The sequence below is a fragment of the Coregonus clupeaformis genome, unplaced genomic scaffold, assembly GCF_020615455.1.
Source record: "Coregonus clupeaformis isolate EN_2021a unplaced genomic scaffold, ASM2061545v1 scaf0024, whole genome shotgun sequence".
Taxonomy (NCBI): domain Eukaryota; kingdom Metazoa; phylum Chordata; class Actinopteri; order Salmoniformes; family Salmonidae; genus Coregonus; species Coregonus clupeaformis.
In genome coordinates, this window is record NW_025533479.1 from 1292566 (window position 1) to 1310913 (window position 18348).

Here is an 18348-nt window from a genome sequence, read left to right on the forward strand (position 1 = left end):
ATTATTAGAGTAATGAAAGGAGTTGGCTAGTTGATACTCATAGAGTAATTATCTATTTGGTTTGTCGTCATGCCAGATACATGGTAACTTGGCACTTGCTTTGTATTTATGCAACTTCAACTTGAAATGTATAATGTACAGCTACAGTATGTCAATGTGAATTGAATACTAAAGTATATTATTTTCTGTATTTGCAGTTTCACAACATAAACGTTTTCAATACATTCGTTCAAGAAAAGTCACGCCTTGGAAGTTTTATTGAAGACTCAGTTGTTAGCTATCTGTCTAGTTTTGCACGGGAACGTAATTCAAGGGCAGAATAGTAACAAATATAATCTACAAACATTCTACAAACTTTACACTTTTAGAACAGTGAATAAAACACATGGATTTATTCATTATAGGAATCTACTCGTTTTCTACTATTTTCCTTCATATTCTTTTTTCATGAAGTAGATTTGGATAAAAACTATACCAATTCTTCACAGACAAGACTCACTGGTTACCACGGTTTCTCCAACGGTCAGACTCTTTTGTTGCTCTTCAGTCTTACGCCATGTCTCGTCTTTCCTACCGTAGCACTCAGGTTTACACTTCAGCAGTGTTACACAGTGGGTCTGCAGCTCTTTATTCATACACAGCAGTATGATGGGGCTGGAGAGGAGAGGAAGGTCCAGTAGAAACTCTTTCACCATCTCCTGGCACACTGTGTGTTCCTCCATCAGAGTGAATATCCCACCTACAGAGGGAGAGAGGAGAGGAGGAAAGGAGAGAGAGAGGGGGAGAGAGAGAGAGAGAGAGAGAGAGAGAGAGAGAGAGAGAGAGAGAGAGAGAGAGAGAGAGAGAGAGAGAGAGAGAGAGAGAGAGAGAGAGAGAGAGAGAGAGAGAGAGAGAGAGAGAGAGAGAGAGAGAGAGAGAGAGAGAGAGAGAGAGAGAGGAGAGAGAGAGAGAGAGAGAGAGAGAGAGAGAGAGAGAGAGAGAGAGAGAGAGAGAGAGAGAGAGAGAGAGAGAGAGAGAGAGAGAGAGAGGTGGAGATAGAGGAGACAAAAGAGGACAACAGTTTTGAAGTTTGTGCTATGCTCAGAATGTAATATAAAGTTTTATATCAGTATCTGCTAAAAAAGGTATTCAACAAGAAAATATGTCCAATGCAGTGATAGTACTAACCAATACCAGACAATATGGCCAGTGATAGTACTAACCAATACCAGACAATATGGCCAGTGATAGTACTAACCAATACCAGACAATATGGCCAGTGATAGTACTAACCAATACCAGACAATATGGCCAGTGATAGTACTAACCAATACCAAACAATATGGCCAGTGATAGTACTAACCAATACCAGACAATATGGCCAGTGATAGTACTAACAATACAATGCAGCACATAATGCACATGATAAAATCTCCACACAAAAAAAACTTGTCTCGGTCAAGGAGAAGACAAGAGAATAGTTCGTTATTAGTCACTCACCAGGAAGATGTGCCAGTAATGTAATCAGACATATGACACTAAACACCTTGGCCAGTTTCTTATTGACCGTCTGGCTCCGGTGCATCACCGTGGCGCTCCTGAAGATCGTATGAAGCACATGAGCATAGAAATAGAGGTTCAACGGCAGGAACACTGCGATCTTGGATAGATAGATAGATAGATAGATAGATAGGTAGATAGATAGATAGATAGATAGATAGATAGATAGATAGATAGATATTAATCCTAGAGGGGACACTTCAAATCAAACATCAGCAGAGATATACAGATAATGTAACAGGAGCCATAAAAAGGTGCAATAAACATGCCAGACCAACAACATAGCATCAGGTAGCATCAATAAATACCACAAATACAACAACACTGATAAATACCTTGACCAGCATGAGAACCCTTATGACTCTATCATTGATATAGGAGAAGCATGTGTGGTTGACTGGGTCCAGGTGTTCCACCCTGGTCCCCAGCACCCACTGGGTCAGCTCCTTCAACCCCACAGGGAGGAGGGGGAAGAGCAGCTCCAGAGCCAGGAACGCCCTACTGTTCACCAGACGACCACAGTCACACACCACCGTCAGGTAGATTGAGAAGGAGATGAAGGAGACGTAGTGGTAGGAAGCTGAAGAGGAGACGTTTTTATTCAATTATTGCAAAAAATGACAAAATACAGACAGAACAAAATATAGAATCATTGGCATTCTACAGCAACAGAAATAATAATAATAATAATAATAATAATAATAATAATTATTATTATTATTATTATTATTATTATTATAATATTAAGGGGCATATCCTAACTTCCAGTCACATTTTTACTTTGTCTCTCATTGACATTAACGCATGACTAAATGAAAATGTGACTTAAGTGAAAGTGAGGATTAATTCCTCAAAAAAGGTACAAAGTGGTGATACATTTAAAAAAAAATGATAACACACATTACATCTAAGGCATACCTGAGGAAGTCAGTTGCTTGGCGCTGACCATGACCTCACAGAGCCCCTCGCCCAGAGCCCAACGTCCATGGGTCCTCCAGTGGATAATCAGGGGCCAAAGGCTAACAAATAAAAAATAGTAATAATTGATTGGGTTTATATAGCGCTTTTCCAGTAGCTTAAAGGCTGCATTCACACAGGCAGCCCAATTCTGATCTTTTTTTGCCTCTAATTGGTGTTTTGATCAATCAGATCAGATATTTTGCCCATAATTGGGCTGTCTGTTTAAACACAGCTAACGTTCTTCACAGAGCAAGGGGGAAACTCACCTGAGGTTGACCAGGTTGCAGGTGGTGCTGCCTAGGATGAAGACGGCCACGTTGTTCCGTATCTTCCTGCGTCGGCTGAGCAGGCAGGAGATGAGCGAGGCCAGGATAAAGATGTTGAGACCGAAGCCGGGGACCAAGAGGATGACCTTGGATGAAGCACATAGCTGCAGGTAGGTGTTGACTCCGCAGTAGAACGAGGACGTGTGGTTGAGGTACATGGCCGTGGACTGGGGCTGATGGAAAGGGACAGGGTTTTTAAAGCCTGTCCAGGCATTAATCGAGCACACAGAGTGAGCTTTCCACTTTGTTGTCAACACCTTATGTAGCACTGTATTGGATAACATGTTTTCTTTCTTACCCAGGCCCCCACCCTTGAATTTCAAGTTGCCCTTAATGAAGCCTGTCTTGTTTCTGAAGCCTGTTATTTCTAAGGTTGCGTCCCAAATGATAGCCTATTCCCTATGGGGCTCTGGTCAAACGTAGTGCACTCTATATAGAATAAGGTGCCATTTGGAACTCAACCCTGTTTGTTTCTAAGACTTTGGCCCAACGGAGCCAATTACAAAGGATCTGGGCCCTAATCCTTCCTCTCCTTATAAACCTTACATGTTTGAGTTAATTGGCAAATTAGCATCTCCCCAAGACAATAATATGGCTTATTACATCTGCCTATAGCCTATAGCCTATACAGCATGATTTCAATGGAGAGTTAACCTCTCAAGGATCTGACCCAATTTTCGCCTAAAATGACATACCCAAATCTAACTGCCTGTAGCTCAGGACCTGAAGCAAGGATATGCATATTCTTGATTCCATTTGAAAGGAAACACTTTGAAGTTTGTGGAAATTTGAAATTAATGTAGGAGAATATAACACATTAGATTTGGTAAAAGATAATACAAACAAAAAAACATGCGTTATCTTTTTTTTTTTTTCATCTTTGAAATGCAAGAGAAAGGCCACAATATTCTCATGTCACCCCGCTCCTCCGCACACTCCACTGGCTTCCAGTTGATGCTCGCATCTACTACAAGACCATAGTGCTTGCCTACGGAGCTGTGAGGGGAACGGCACCTCCTTACCTTCAGGCTCTGATCAGACCCTACACCCAAACGAGGGCACTACGTTCATCCACCTCTGGCCTGCTAGCTCCCCTACCTCTACGGAAGCCCAGTTCCCACTCAGCCCAGTCAAAGCTATTTGCTGCTCTGGCACCCCAATGGTGGAACAAGCTCCCCCACGACGCCAGGACAGCGGAGTCACTGACCACCTTCCGGAGACACTTGAAACCCTACCTCTTTAAGGAATACCTGGAATAGTATAAAGTAATTATTCTACCTCCCCCACCCCCCCATAAAAAAAAAGAAGAAAAAAAGTGGTTGTCCCACTGGCTATCATAAGTTGAATGCACCAATTTGTAAGTCGCTCTGGATAAGAGCGTCTGCTAAATGACGTAAATGTAAATGAAAATGTAACAACAAAGCCTATTCCCCCTCAGGAGACTGAAAATATTTGGTATGGGTCCTCAGATCCTCAAAAAATTCTACAGCTGCACCATCGAGAGCATCCTGACTTGTTGCATCACCGCCTGGTATGGCAACTGCTCGGCCTCCGACCGCAAGGCACTACAGAGGGTAGTGCGTACGGCCCAGTACATCACTGGGGCCAAGCTTCCTGACATCCAGGACCTCTATACCAGGCGGTGTCAGAGGAAGGCCCTCAAAATTGTCAAAGACTCCAGCCACCCTAGTCATAGACTGTTCTCTCTGCTACCGCACGACAAGCGGTACCGGAGTGCCAAGTCTAGGTCCAAAATACTTCTCAACAGCTTCTACCCCTAAGCCATAAGACTCCTGAACAGCTAATCATGGCTACCCAGACTATTTGCACTGCCCCCCCCACCCCACCCCCACCCCATATTTTTATGTGTGCTGCTACTCTGTTAATTATTTATGCATAGTCACTTTAACTCTACCCACATGTACATATTACTTCAACTACCTCAACTAGCCGGTGCCCCCGCACATTGACTCTGCACCGGTACCCCCCTGTATATATAGCCTCCCTACTGTTATTTTATTTTACTTCTGTTTTTTTTTCTCAACACTTTTTTGTTGTTGTTTTATTTTACTTTTTTTATTAAAAATAAATGCATTGTTGGTTAAGGGCTGTAAGTAAGCATTTCACTGTAATGTCTGCACCTGTTGTATTCGGCGCATGTGGCCAATAAAAATGGATTTGATTTGATTTGATTTAAACATTGCAGTTTAGGCGCAATTTAGATTTTGGCCACTAGATGGCAGCAGTGTGTGTGCAAAGCTTCAGATTGATCCAGTGAAGCATTGCAATAGTGGACTATCGGCCCAAATGTGCCGAATTGGTCAACTGATACATTTTCAAGTACATAACTATAGAGAACATACAAAAATTATATGGTAATACAAAATGTAAGTTGGTTGACAAATCACAGCAAGATTACTGAATGTAAGTACATTATTTACCTTCAGAGGTGAATGTATCAAACCAGTTGCCGTGATATGTTTTTTGTTGTTGTGCACTCTCCTCAATAGCATGGTATTTTTTTCACTGTAACAGCTACTGTAAATTGGACAGTGCAGTTAGATTAACAAGAATTGAAGCTTTCTGCCCATATAAGACATGTCTATGTCCTGGAAAGTTTGCTGTTACTTACAACAGTCATGCTAATCACATTAGCACATGTTAGCTCAACCATCCTGTATATGGGACACCGATCCCGTAGAGGTTAAAAGGCTACTTCAGGATGTTGGCAGTTAAGCCCTTTACCTAATTCCCCAGAGTCAGATTAACTCGTGGATATCATTTTTATGTCTCTGCATGCAGTTTGAAGGAAGTTGCTAACTAGCATTAGCACAATTGCTGTCTCAGTCATTGCGCTAATGCTAGTTAGCTTCCTTAATACTGGACACAGAGACATAAAAAATGGTATCCATGAGTCCATCTGACTCTGGGGAAGCAAATAAAACTTGCCAAAATCCGGAAGTGTCCCTTTAACCCTTGTGTGGTGTTCATGTTTTTGTTATTCACCCTGATGGGTCTGATGGACCCACAACATTATTGGGATTTTAAAACAATACAGTCATAACAATCTACGTAAAAATACTTAATACAAGCAATAAAGACCTCACACATGGTTAATATTTGCCATTTACCTCTGCCAGATCACATTTATCAATAAAAGCGTTATTTGTTTTTTAAAATAAAATAATATTAAAGACATGGGTGGAATAAATCATGTTAATCTTGAACAAATATAAATGAAACAAGGTTTTCATCACTATTGATGTTTAATGCTTTGAACTGAACAAATTGGAAGGACAAACTTTACATACAGTATTTTATGGAAATGATAAATGAGCCCCATTGAACACAAATTAAGGCCGATCTACACACCACATGAGGGACAGAGTTTTACTGTGTGTGTGTTTGCAAATGTATTTCTTCCACTTGATGCATGTGTACTGTGTCTTCATGTTCTTCCTGGGTTCACACACATCGGCTGCAATCTAGAATGATGAAAACACTTGGTTCAGGAATTTTGCTAACATCTCACTCACTCACTCACATATATAGTTACAGCAGGCCAAGGTAGGAGAGTCAGACACACACACATGCAACAACATCACTCACACTTACTTCCTGTATTAGAGTTGTTGGTTCTGTGGGTCGGGTGGATGGGGCACCAGCATCCTCCTCCTGAATACTCCTCACGATGGCTGTCAGAAACTGGGGTCCTTGGGATATGTTGCCTCCTCTGGATTTGAGGTCTTGCCAATGCCTTGCCCAGCTCCTCGAGAAAGAGCCATATCCTCTGGAGCGTCCCCCTGTTCCAATCTGGGTTCAACGCCATCCAGATGACAAACGTGTTGTACGCCGAGATGTCCAAGATGTTGAAGAATAACACAAGTGGCCAGCGTAGGGTTATTTTGCAGCTGTAGACAGTCACCAGCTTGTCTAAATTGTCCACCCCTCCTTTTGTGGCAATTTAATCCATTATGATTTCTGGTTTTTGATGCTCCTGGTCACATATTCTCCCATCCCTATGCAGCGTACTCATGAGTACCACATTTTTGCCTTTCTTTGGCACGTAGGATACTAGGGATGTGTCGGCCGTGAACACCAACTTAGAGGAATGGATAGGCCTGTTCCGTGTATTCAACAGTTGAGGTGGGAGCTCTGGCTTGTTTTTTCATACTGTTCCTACCATTATTGGGAATTTAAAACAATACAGTCATAACAATTTACGTAAAAATACTTAATACAAGCAATATAGACCTCACACATGGTTAATATTTGCCATTTACCTCTGCCAGATCACATTTATCAATAAAAGCGTTATTCGTTTTTTAAAATAAAATTATATTAAAGACATGGGTGGAATAAATCATGTTAATCTTGAACAAATATAAATGAAACAAGGTTTTCATCACTATTGATGTTAAATGCTTTGAACTGAACAAATTGGAAGGACAAACTTTACATACAGTATTTTATGGAAATACATACTCCCAGGTGTCTTTTATACAGGTAACGAGCTGAGATTAGGAGCACACTCTGAAAGGGAGTGCTCTTAATCTCAGTTTGTTACCTGTATAAAAGACACCTGTCCACAGAAGCAATCAATCAATCAGATTCCAAACTCTCCACCATGGCCAAGACCAAAGAGCTCTCCAAGGATGTCAGGGACAAGATTGTAAACTTACACAAGGATGGAATGGGCTACAAGACCATCGCCAAGCAGCTTGGTGAGAAGGTGACAACAGTTGATGCGATTATTCGCAAATGGAAGAAACACAAAATAACTGTCAATCTCCCTCGGCCTGGGGCACCATGCAAGATCTCACCTCGTGGAGTTGCAATGATCATGAGAACAGTGAGGAATCAGCCCAGAACTACACGGGAGGATCATGTCAATGATCTCAAGGCAGCTGGGACTATAGTCACCAAGAAAACAATTGGTAACACACTACGCCGTCAAGGACTGAAATCCTGCGGCGCCCGCAAGGTCCCCCTGCTCAAGAAAGCACATGTACAGGCCCGTCTGGAGTTTGCCAATGAACATCTGAATGATTCAGGGAAACTTAAATCTTAATGCAGGGAAACTTAAATCCGTTCTACCTCATTTCTACCAGCATGTTAAATGTGCAACCAGAGGGGAAAAAACTCTAGACCACCTTTACTCCACACACAAAGACGCATACAAAGCTCTCCCTCGCCCTCCATTTGGCAAATCTGACCATAACTCTATCCTCCTGATTCCTGCTTATAAGCAAAAACTGAAGCAGGAAGCACCAGTGATTCGGCTAATAAAAAAGTGGTCAGATGACGCAGATGCTAAGCTACAGGACTGTTTTGCTAGCACAGACTGGAACATGTTCGGGATTCTTCAGACAGCATTGAGGAGTACACCACATCAGTCACTGGCTTCATCAATAAGTGCATCGATGATGTCGTCCCCACAGTGACCGTCGTACATACCCCAACCAGAAGCCATGGATTACAGGAAACATCCGCACTGAGCTAAAGGGTAGAGCTGCCGCTTTCAAGGAACGGGACTCTAACCCGGACGCTTATAAGAAATCCCGCTATGACCTCCGACGAACCATCAAACAGGCAAAGAGTCAATACAGGTCTAAGATTGAATCATACTACACTGGCTCTGACGCTCGTCGGATGTGGCAGGGCTTGATAACTATTACAGACTACAAAGGGAAGCACAGCCGCGAGCTGCCCAGTGACACAAGCCTACCAGACGAGCTAAACCACTTCTATGCTCGCTTCGAGGCAAGCAACACTGAAGCATGCGAGAGCACCAGCTGTTCCGGACGACTATGTGATCACGCTCTCCGTAGCCGATGTGAGTAAGACTTTTAAGCAGGTCAACATTCACAAGGCCGCAGGGCCAGACGGATTACCAGGACGTGTACTCCGAGCATGTGCTGACCAACTGGCAAGTGTCTTCACTGACATTTTCAACATGTCCCTGACTGAGTCTGTAATACCAACATGTTTCAAGCAGACCACCATAGTCCCCGTGCCCAAGAACTCTAAGATAACCTGCCTAAATGACTACCGACCCGTAGCACTGACGTCTGTAGCCATGAAGTGCTTTGAAAGACTGGTCATGGCTCACATCAACAGCATAATCCCAGAAACCCTATACCCACTCCAATTTGCATACCGCCCCAACAGATCCACAGATGATGCAATCTCTATCGCACTCCACACTGCCCTTTCCCACCTGGACAAGAGGAACACCTACGTGAGAATGCTATTCATTGACTACAGCTCAGCATTCAACACCATAGTGCCCTCTAAGCTCATCACTAAGCTAAGGATCCTGGGACTAAACACCTCCCTCTGCAACTGGATCCTGGACTTCCTGACGGGCCGCCCCCAGGTGGTAAGGGTAGGTAACAACACATCTGCCACACTGATCCTCAACACGGGGGCCCCTCAGGGGTGCGTGCTCAGTCCCCCTCCTGTACTCTCTGTTCACCCATGACTGCATGGCCAGGCACGACTCCAACACCATCATTAAGTTTGCCGACGACACAACAGTGGTAGGCCTGATCACCGACAACGATGAGACAGCCTATAGGGAGGAGGTCAGAGATCTGGCCGTGTGGTGCCAGGACAACAACCTCTCCCTCAACGTGACCAAGACAAAGGAGATGATTGTGGACTACAGGAAAAAAAGAGGACTGAGCACGCCCCCCATTCTCATCGACGGGCTGTAGTGGAACAGGTTGAGAGCTTCAAGTTCCTTGGTGTCCCATCACCAACGAACTATCATGGTCCAAACACACCAAGACAGTCGTGAAGAGGGGCACGACAAAGCCTATTCCCCCTCAGGAGACTAAAAAGATTTGGCATGGGTCCTCAGATCCTCAAAAAAATTCTACAGCTGCACCATCGAGAGCATCCTGACTGGTTGCATCACCGCCTGGTATGGCAACTGCTTGGCCTCTGACCGCAAGGCACTACAGAGGGTAGTGCGTACGGCCCAGTACATCACTGGGGCAAAGCTCCCTGCCATCCAGGACCTCTATACCAGGCGGTGTCAGAGGAAGGCCCTCAAAATTGTCAAAGACTCCAGCCACCCTAGTCATAGACTGTTCTCTCTGCTACCGCACGACCAAGCGGTGCCGGAGTGCCAAGTCTAGGTCCAAAAGACTTCTCAACAGCTTCTACCCCCAAGCCATAAGACTCCTGAACAGCTAATCATGGCTACCCGGACTATTTGCACTGCCCCCCCACCCCCTCCTTTTTTACGCTGCTGCTACTCTGTTAAGTATTTATGCATAGTCACTTTAACTCTACCCACATGTACATATTACCTCAACTACCTCAACTAGCCGGTGCCCCCGCACATTGACTATGCAACGGTACCCCCCTGTATATATAGCCTCCCTACTGTCACTTTATTTTACTGTATATATAGCCTCCCTACTGTCACTTTATTTTACTTCTGCTCTTTTTTTCTCAACACTTTTTTGTTGTTGTTTTATTCTTACTTTTTTGTTTAAAATAAATGCACTGTTGGTTAAGGGCTGTAAGTAAGCATTTCACTGTAATGTCTGCACCTGTTGTATTCGGCGCATGTGACCAATAAAATTTGATTTGATTTGATTTGATTTGATTTGATGATTCAGAGGAGAACTGGGTGAAAGTGTTGTGGTCAGATGAGACCAAAATCGAGCTCTTTGGCATCAACTCAACTCGCCGTGTTTGGAGGAGGAGGAATGCTGCCTATGACCCCAAGAACACCATCCCTACCTTCAAACATGGAGGTGGAAACATTATGCTTTGGGGGTGTTTTTCTGCTAAGGGGACAGGACAACTTCACCGCATCAAAGGGACACTTGACCACCTTCTGGAGACACATGAAACCCTACCTCTTTAAGGAATACCTGGAAGAGTATAAAGTAATCCTTCTACCCCCCCATAAAAAATAAAAAAAATAAGAAAGAATGTGGTTGTCCCACTGGCTATCATAAGTTGAATGCACCAATTTGAAAAGTCGCTCTGGATAAGAGCGTCTGCTAAATGATGGAAATGGGAATGGAAATGGAAATGGATGGGGCCATGTACCGTCAAATCTTGGGTGAGAACCTCCTTCCCTCAGCCAGGGCATTGAAAATGAGTCGTGGATGGGTATTCCAGCATGACAATGACCCAAAACACACGGCCAAGGCAACAAAGGAGTGGCTCAAGAAGAGCACATTAAGGTCCTGGAGTGGCCTAGCCAGTCTCCAGACCTTAATCCCATAGAAAATCTGTGGAGCGAGCTGAAGGTTCGAGTTGCCAAACGTCAGCCTCGAAACCGTAATGACTTGGAGAAGATCTGCAAAGAGGAGCTGGACAAAATCCCTCCTGAGATGTGTGCAAACTTGGTGGCCAACTACAAGAAATGTCTGACCTCTGTGATTGCCAACAAGGGTTTTGCCACCAAGTACTAAGTCATGTTTTGCAGAGGGGTCAAATACTTATTTCCCTCATTAAAATACAAATCAATTTATTACATTTTTGACATGTGTTTTTCTGGATTTTTGTTGTTGTTATTCTGTCTCTCACTGTTCAAATAAACCTACCATTCAAATTATAGACTGATCATGTCTTTGTCAGTGGGCAAACGTACAAAATCAGCGGGGGATCAAATACTTTTTTCCCTCACTGTAGGTGTATCTGATTAATCAGTCTGTGATCTCCCTCCCTCCCTCCCTTCCGCCCTCTCTCTCTCTCTCAGGAAGTCACTGCTAATGACACTTAAAACCTCTTTGTTTACTTCGCTATGCAGCCGGTGTGTTTTATGTGTACGTCCCAAATGTCACCCTATTCCCTATATAGTGCACTACTTTGGGCTACTACTATGGGCCCTGGTCAAAAGTAGTGCACTATATAGGGAATAGGGTGACATTTGGGATGTAGGCTATTTGTGACACAGACACAGGCTGATTAAGTTGCTAACTACTCTGACATTACCAAACTGACAAATAGGAAAATGGCCCCTTGGTTCAGATAGCATAAAAATAGATTTTACTCTTCATTGCACTGATGAAAGTGTCTAAGTCACTGCGTCTTCTGGCAGCACATACACAGACCCTCTCCCCCCCACCCCTCAACCACACCCACTCACCCACACACAGGAAAAAAACTTTTCTGTTAAATTTGTTTTAAATTCTTAATCACACTCCAAAATGATCTTTCTCTCTTCGCTGGCTCTTGAGATTCAAGCAGACTGTCTGGTAATTAGAGGCCATGGCCAGACCCACTACTTTGGGCTACTACTATGAGCCCTGGACAAGAGTAGTGCACTATATAGGGAATAGTGTATATAGGGCATAACGTGCCATTTGGGAGGCAGATGCGGAGAGAAGCACTGTGCTGTACTAATCACAGCTGGTGTGGTGTGCTCAGTCTGCTGACTCCAACGAGCAGGGGAAAATGCAGAGGACAAACCACGGGAATGTTGGACATGTCTCGAGCACCATGGATAAACTATTCTCATCAGAGTATCCAGACCAGATAGTCCTTCTGTGTTATAGGAGATTAGCTACAGGACAGTGCTATCACAGTGTTTCGGCTTCATACTTTATTGTATTCTTAGAAAACACCTTTGTGCACTGCAAAACCACTGCAAAACCACTGCAAAACCACTGCAAAACCACTGCACAACCATATAGAAAAATCAACATCTTATTGGACTGAAAAAAGTATTAGCGTTGACCTTTGATAGTTGCAACTGTGGTAGGGTGTAATGTAAATGCTGAATGAAATTGAACTCCCACCACCCGGTGTAGCCCTGCTGATTTGAACATCCATTTTCTCCCCAGCCATCACGTTGGAGCTTTGAAGACTGACAGAGCAGGTAGACACCAGTGAAAGGTTCTGCTCCTGGAATTGATTGAAAATCAGAGAGAGCAGCATCGCAGCAGCAGTTTGATCTATACAGAATGGAGAGGGGGGAAGAGATGGGGAGGAGAGGAGAGGAGAGGAGAGGAGAGGAGAGGAGAGGAGAGGAGAGGAGAGGAGAGGAGAGGAGAGGAGAGGAGAGGAGAGGAGAGAGAGGAATAGAGTCTGACGGAAACAGAGAGAGAGAAACCGAGAGAGAGAGAGAGAGAGAGAGAGAGAGAGAGAGAGAGAGAGAGAGAGAGAGAGAGAGAGAGAGAGAGAGAGAGAGAAGAGAGAAAGATAGAGAGAAAGAGAGCGAGAGAGAGAGAGAGAGAGAGAGAGAGAGAGAGAGATAAAGAAAGAGTGCATTCTGTCATTCAGAAATAACACATATGCAATCAATTAGTAACCAAAACAAAACTCAACTCGTCGTGTTTGGAGGACAAAGAATGCTGAGTTGCATCCAAAGAACACCATACCTACTGTGAAGCATGGGGGTGGAAACATCATGCTTTGGGGTTGTTTTTCTGCAAAGGGACCAGGACGACTGATCCGTGTAAAGGAAAGAATGAATGGGGCCATGTATCGTGAGATTTTGAGTGAAAACCTCCTTCCATCAGCAAGGGAATTGAAGATGAAACGTGGCTGGGTCTTTCAGCATGACAATGATCCCAAACACACCGCCCGGGCAACGAAGGAGTGGCTTCGTTTGAAGCATTTCAAGGTCCTGGAGTGGCCTAGCCAGTCTCCAGATCTCAACCCCATAGAACATCTTTGGAGGGAGTTGAAAGTCCGTGTTGCCCAGCGACAGCCCCAAAACATCACAGCTCTAGAGGAGATCTGCATGGAGGAATGGGCCAAAATACCAGCAACAGTGTGTGAAAACCTTGTGAAGACTTACAGAAAACGTTTGACCTGTGTCATTGCCAACAAAGGGTATATAACAAAGTATTGAGAAACTTTTGTTATTGACCAAATACTTATTTTCCACCATAATTTGCAAATAAATTCATAAAAAATCCTACAATGTGATTTTCTGGATTTTTTTTCTCATTTTGTCTGTCATAGTTGACGTGTACCTATGATGAAAATTACAGGCCTCTCTCATCTTTTTAAGTGGGAGAACTTGCACAATTGGTGGCTGACTAAATACTTTTTTTCCCCACTGTACAGCCGGGAAAAACTATTGGATATCAGAGCGGCGGTAACTCACCAGCATTACAACCAGGAATACGACTTCCCGAAGCAGATCCTTTGTTTGCTTTCCCCAGGGCAACTGAACTGATTCCAGCGGCTGACCCAAAACATTGCCGGCGGAGGAGAGGCACTCGGTTGCGGCCTGCTGGTCCGACTTAGGAGGCACGCACACCACCCACCGCTTCCAAGTATTCTACTCGCTAATCTTCAATCTTTGGTTAACAAAGTCGACGAACTACGGTCAAGGATTTCTTTCCAGAGAGACATCAAGGCCTGTAACAAACTCTGTTTCACGGAAACATGGCTTTCTTGGGATATTCTAATCGGTCCAGCCAGATGGGTTCTCAGTTCATCGCGCAGACAGGAGTAAATATCTCTCCGGGAAGCAGAAGGGCGGAGGTGTGTGTTTCATGATTAACGACTCATGGTGTAATTGTAGTAACATAGAGGAACTCGAGTCCTTCTGTTCACCCGACCTAGAATATCTCACAATCAAATACCGACCGTATTATCTCCCAAGATAATTTTATTCGGTTATAGTCACGGCCGTGTATATCCCCCCTCAAGCCGATACCACGACGGTCCTCAAAGAACTTCACTGGACCTTATGCAAACTGGAAACCACATATCCTGAGGCTGCATTTATTGTAGCCAGGGATTTTAACAAAGCAAATTTGAGGACTAGGCTGCCGAAGTTCTATCAACATATCGACTGTTGTACTCGCGCTGCTAAAATCCTCGACCATTGCTATTCAAACTTCCGGGATGGTAAAAAGGCCCTCCCCCGCCCTCCTTTTGGCAAATCTGACCACGACTCCATTTTGCTTCTCCCTTCCTATAGGCAGAAACTCAAACACGAAGTACCCGTGCTAAGGACTATTCAACGCTGGTCTGACCAATCGGAATCCACGCTTCAAGATTGTTTTGATCACGCGGACTGGGATATAATTTAGACATATACACTGAAACGGTGACAGAGTTTATCAGGAAGTGTATAGGTGTTGTTGTGCCCACTGTGACTATTAAAACCTACCCTAACTAGAAACCGTGGATAGACGGCAGCATTCACGCAAATCTGAAAGCGTGAACCACCGCATTCAACCATGGCAAGGTGACTGGTAATATGGCAGAATACAAACAGTGTATCTACTCACTCCGCAAGGCAATTAAACTGGCAAAACATCAGCATAGTGTCACGCCCTGGCTCTGGGGACTCTGAAATGTTGAGCCAGGGTGTGGATTTTCTATGTTTAGTTCACGGGGTAGCTTCTATGTTGTGTTTTCTAGGTTTTGGGTTTTGTTCTAGATCATATAGGTCTATGTTGGTCAGGGTGGTTCCCGATCAGAGGCAGCTGTGGCTCGTTGTCTCTGATTGGGAGCCATACTTAGGTAGGCTGTTTTCAGCTATTCTTTGTGGGATCTTGTTCTAGTTGGTTTGTGTTAACTGTAGACGTCACGTTATCGTTTGTTGTTTTGATCGTGTGATCATCTAATCAAATAAATATGTTCACCTTCAACGCTGCGCCTTGGTCCTCATCTTTGGTAGACGATCGTGACAGAAGATCCCACCAGAACTGGACCAAGCAGCCTAGTGAGGAGCAGAGTGGGTGGACTTGGGAACAATGGAGGAAGAGCTTCGACTGGGTCAAGCCGAATGAGGAGCTGAATGGCGGAGATTGGAAGCAGAAGAGCGAGAGTTGGGCGAGAATTATAGAGGCCTGGCCCACGGGGAAGAGAGACTCCCAGAAATTTTTTAGGGGGGGGCTCATGACGTCGGGGCAGCAGGAGGCCGCGATAGAGCGGCCCAGCGGGTTGCCAGAGGAGGCCGCCAGGTTACGGGGGCCACTGGTCGAAAAGGGGATGGAGGTTGTAGAGGCACGGCGAGAGGTACTGGCGTGTGTTGCCAGTCCGGTTCGGCCTGTTCCTGATCCCCACGTAGGGCCAGTGGTGTGTGTTCCCAGTACGGTCCGGCCTATTCCTGCTCCCCGCACCAAGTCAGTGGTGCGTTTCGTCAGCCCAGCTCGGCCCGTTCCTGCTCCCCGCACCAAGTCAGTGGTGCGCTTCCGTCAGCCCGCACGTCCCGTTCCTGCTCCCCGCACCAAGTCAGTGGTGCGCCCGTCAGCCCGGCACGTCCCGTTCCTGCTCCCCGCACCAAGTCAGTGGTGCGCCCGTCAGCCCGGTCCGGCCCGCTCCTGCTTCCCGCACCAAGTCAGTGGTGCGTTTGCGTCAGCCCAGCTCGGCCCGTTCCTGCTCCCCGCACCAAGTCAGTGGTGCGCTCGTCAGCCCGGCACGGCCCGTTCCTGCTCCCCGCACCAAGTCAGTGATGCGCTTCGTCAGCCCGGTCCGGCCCGCTCCTGCTCCCCGCACCAAGTCAGTGGTGCGTTTTGTCAGCCCGGCGCGGCCCGCTCCTGCTCCCCACACCAAGCCAGTGGTGTGCGTCGTCAGCCCAGCTCGGCCCGTTCCTGCTCCCCGCACCAAGTCAGTGGTGCGCTTCGTCAGCCCGGCACGCCCATTCCTGCTCCCCGCACCAAGTCAGTGGTGCGCTTCGTCAACCGGCACGGCCCGTTCCTACTCCCCGCACCAAGTCAGTGGTGCGCCGTCAGCCCGGTCCGGCCCGCTCCTGCTTCCCGCACCAAGTCAGGGGTGCGTTTGCGTCAGCCCAGCTCGGCCCGTTCCTGCTCCCCGCTCCAAGTCAGTGGTGCGCTCGTCAGCCCGGCACGGCCCGTTCCTGCTCCCCGCACCAAGTCAGTGGTGCGCCCGTCAGCCCGGTCCGGCCCGCTCCTGCTCCCCGCACCAAGTCAGTGGTGCGTTTCGTCAGCCCGGCGCGGCCCGCTCCTGCTCCCCACACCAAGCCAGTGGTGTGCATCGTCAGTCCGGCACGGCCCGTGCCTGTTCCACCGGTGGCTGGTCCGGCACCGGCACCGGTCAGATGCTTCACGCCGGAGCTAGAGCAATCCGCTCCACCAGTGTGCAGTCCAGCTCCGGTCAGCGGGGCCAGACCGGACCAGGGGTACTTTGGGGGGTTGGAGAGGGAGCGGCGATCAGGCCCGGAGCCGGATCCGCCGCCTAGGCGGAGTGCCCACCCGGTCCCTCCCCTGTGGTGTTCTGTTGGCGCGGTCGGAGTCCGCGCCTTTGGGGGGGGGTACTGTCACGCCCTGGCTCTGGGGACTCTGAAATGTTGAGCCAGGGTGTGGATTTTCTATGTTTAGTTCACGGGGTAGCTTCTATGTTGTGTTTTCTAGGTTTTGGGTTTTGTTCTAGATCATATAGGTCTATGTTGGTCAGGGTGGTTCCCAATCAGAGGCAGCTGTGGCTCGTTGTCTCTGATTGGGAGCCATACTTAGGTAGGCTGTTTTCAGCTATTCTTTGTGGGATCTTGTTCTAGTTGGTTTGTGTTAACTGTAGACGTCACGTTATCGTTTGTTGTTTTGATCGTGTGATCATCTAATCAAATAAATATGTTCACCTTCAACGCTGCGCCTTGGTCCTCATCTTTGGTAGACGATCGTGACACATAGAGACAAAGTCGAGTCGCAATTCAACGGCTCAGACACGAGACGTATGTGGCAAGGTCTACAGATAATCATGGACTACAAAAAGAAAACCAGCCACGTCGCCGACACCGACGTCTCGCTTCCAGACAAGCTAAACACCTTCTTCGCCCGCTTTGAGGATAACACAGTGCCACTGACGAGGCCCACTACCAAGGACTGTGGCCTCTCCTTCTCCATGGCCGACGTGATTAAGACATTTAAGCATGTTAACCCCCGCAAGGCTGCCGGTCCAGACGGCATCCCTAGCGCGTCCTCAGAGCATGCGCAGACCAGCTGGCTGGTGTGTTCATGGACATATTCAATCTCTCCCAGTCTGCTGTTCCCACATGCTTCAAGATGGCCACCATTGTTCCTGTACCCAAGAAAGCAAAGGTAACTGAACTAAATGACTATCGCCCTGTAGCACTCACCTCTGTCATCATGAAGTGCTTTGAGAGACTAGTCAAGGATCATATCACATCTACCTTACCTGTCACCCTAGACCCACTTCAATTTGCTTACCACCCCAATAGATCCACAGACGATGCAATTGCCATCACACTGTACACTGCCCTATCCCATCTGGACAAGAGGAATACCTATGTAAGAATGCTGTTCATTGACTATAGCTCAGCATTCAACACCATAGTAACCTCCAAGCTCATCATTAAGCTCGAGGCCCTGGGTCTGAACCCCACCCTGTGCAACTGGGTCCTGGACTTCCTGACGGGCCGCCCCCAGGTGGTGAAGGTAGGAAACAACATCTCCACTTCGCTGATCCTCAACACTGGGGCCCCACAAGGGTGCGTGCTCAGCCCCCTCCTGTACTCCCTGTTCATCCATGACTGCGTGGCCAAGCACGGCTCCAACTCAATCATCAAGTTTGCAGAAGACACAACAGTAGTAGGCTTGATTACCAA

The 18348-nt window shown here is 46.4% G+C and overlaps 1 protein-coding gene across 1 annotated transcript; it reads right to left on the reverse strand.

Moving 5' to 3' along the window:
• Positions 1-254: 254 nt before the first annotated feature.
• Positions 255-3039, reverse strand: LOC121536446 (visual pigment-like receptor peropsin). The gene is made up of 5 exons (XM_041843711.2): positions 2766-3039; positions 2458-2558; positions 1875-2119; positions 1480-1639; positions 255-739 (listed from the first exon to the last, which is right to left on the reverse strand). The coding sequence occupies exons 1-5, from the start codon at positions 2981-2983 to the stop codon at positions 483-485; spliced, it is 981 nt and encodes a 326-aa protein (XP_041699645.1). The 5' UTR covers positions 2984-3039; the 3' UTR covers positions 255-482.
• Between the last annotated feature and the right edge of the window lie 15309 nt (positions 3040-18348).

Bases quoted from the DNA above. Each gene is read 5' to 3' on its own strand.
- LOC121536446 (XM_041843711.2), bottom strand. From the start codon at position 2,983: ATGTACCTCAACCACACGTCCTCGTTCTACTGCGGAGTCAACACCTAC. The intron at 2,559-2,765 runs GTGAGTTTCCCC...TTTATTTGTTAG, and splicing joins TGCAACCTGGTCAACCTCAG to CCTTTGGCCCCTGATTATCC. The intron at 1,640-1,874 runs GTATTTATCAGT...TATCTATCCAAG, and splicing joins GGGTTCTCATGCTGGTCAAG to ATCGCAGTGTTCCTGCCGTT.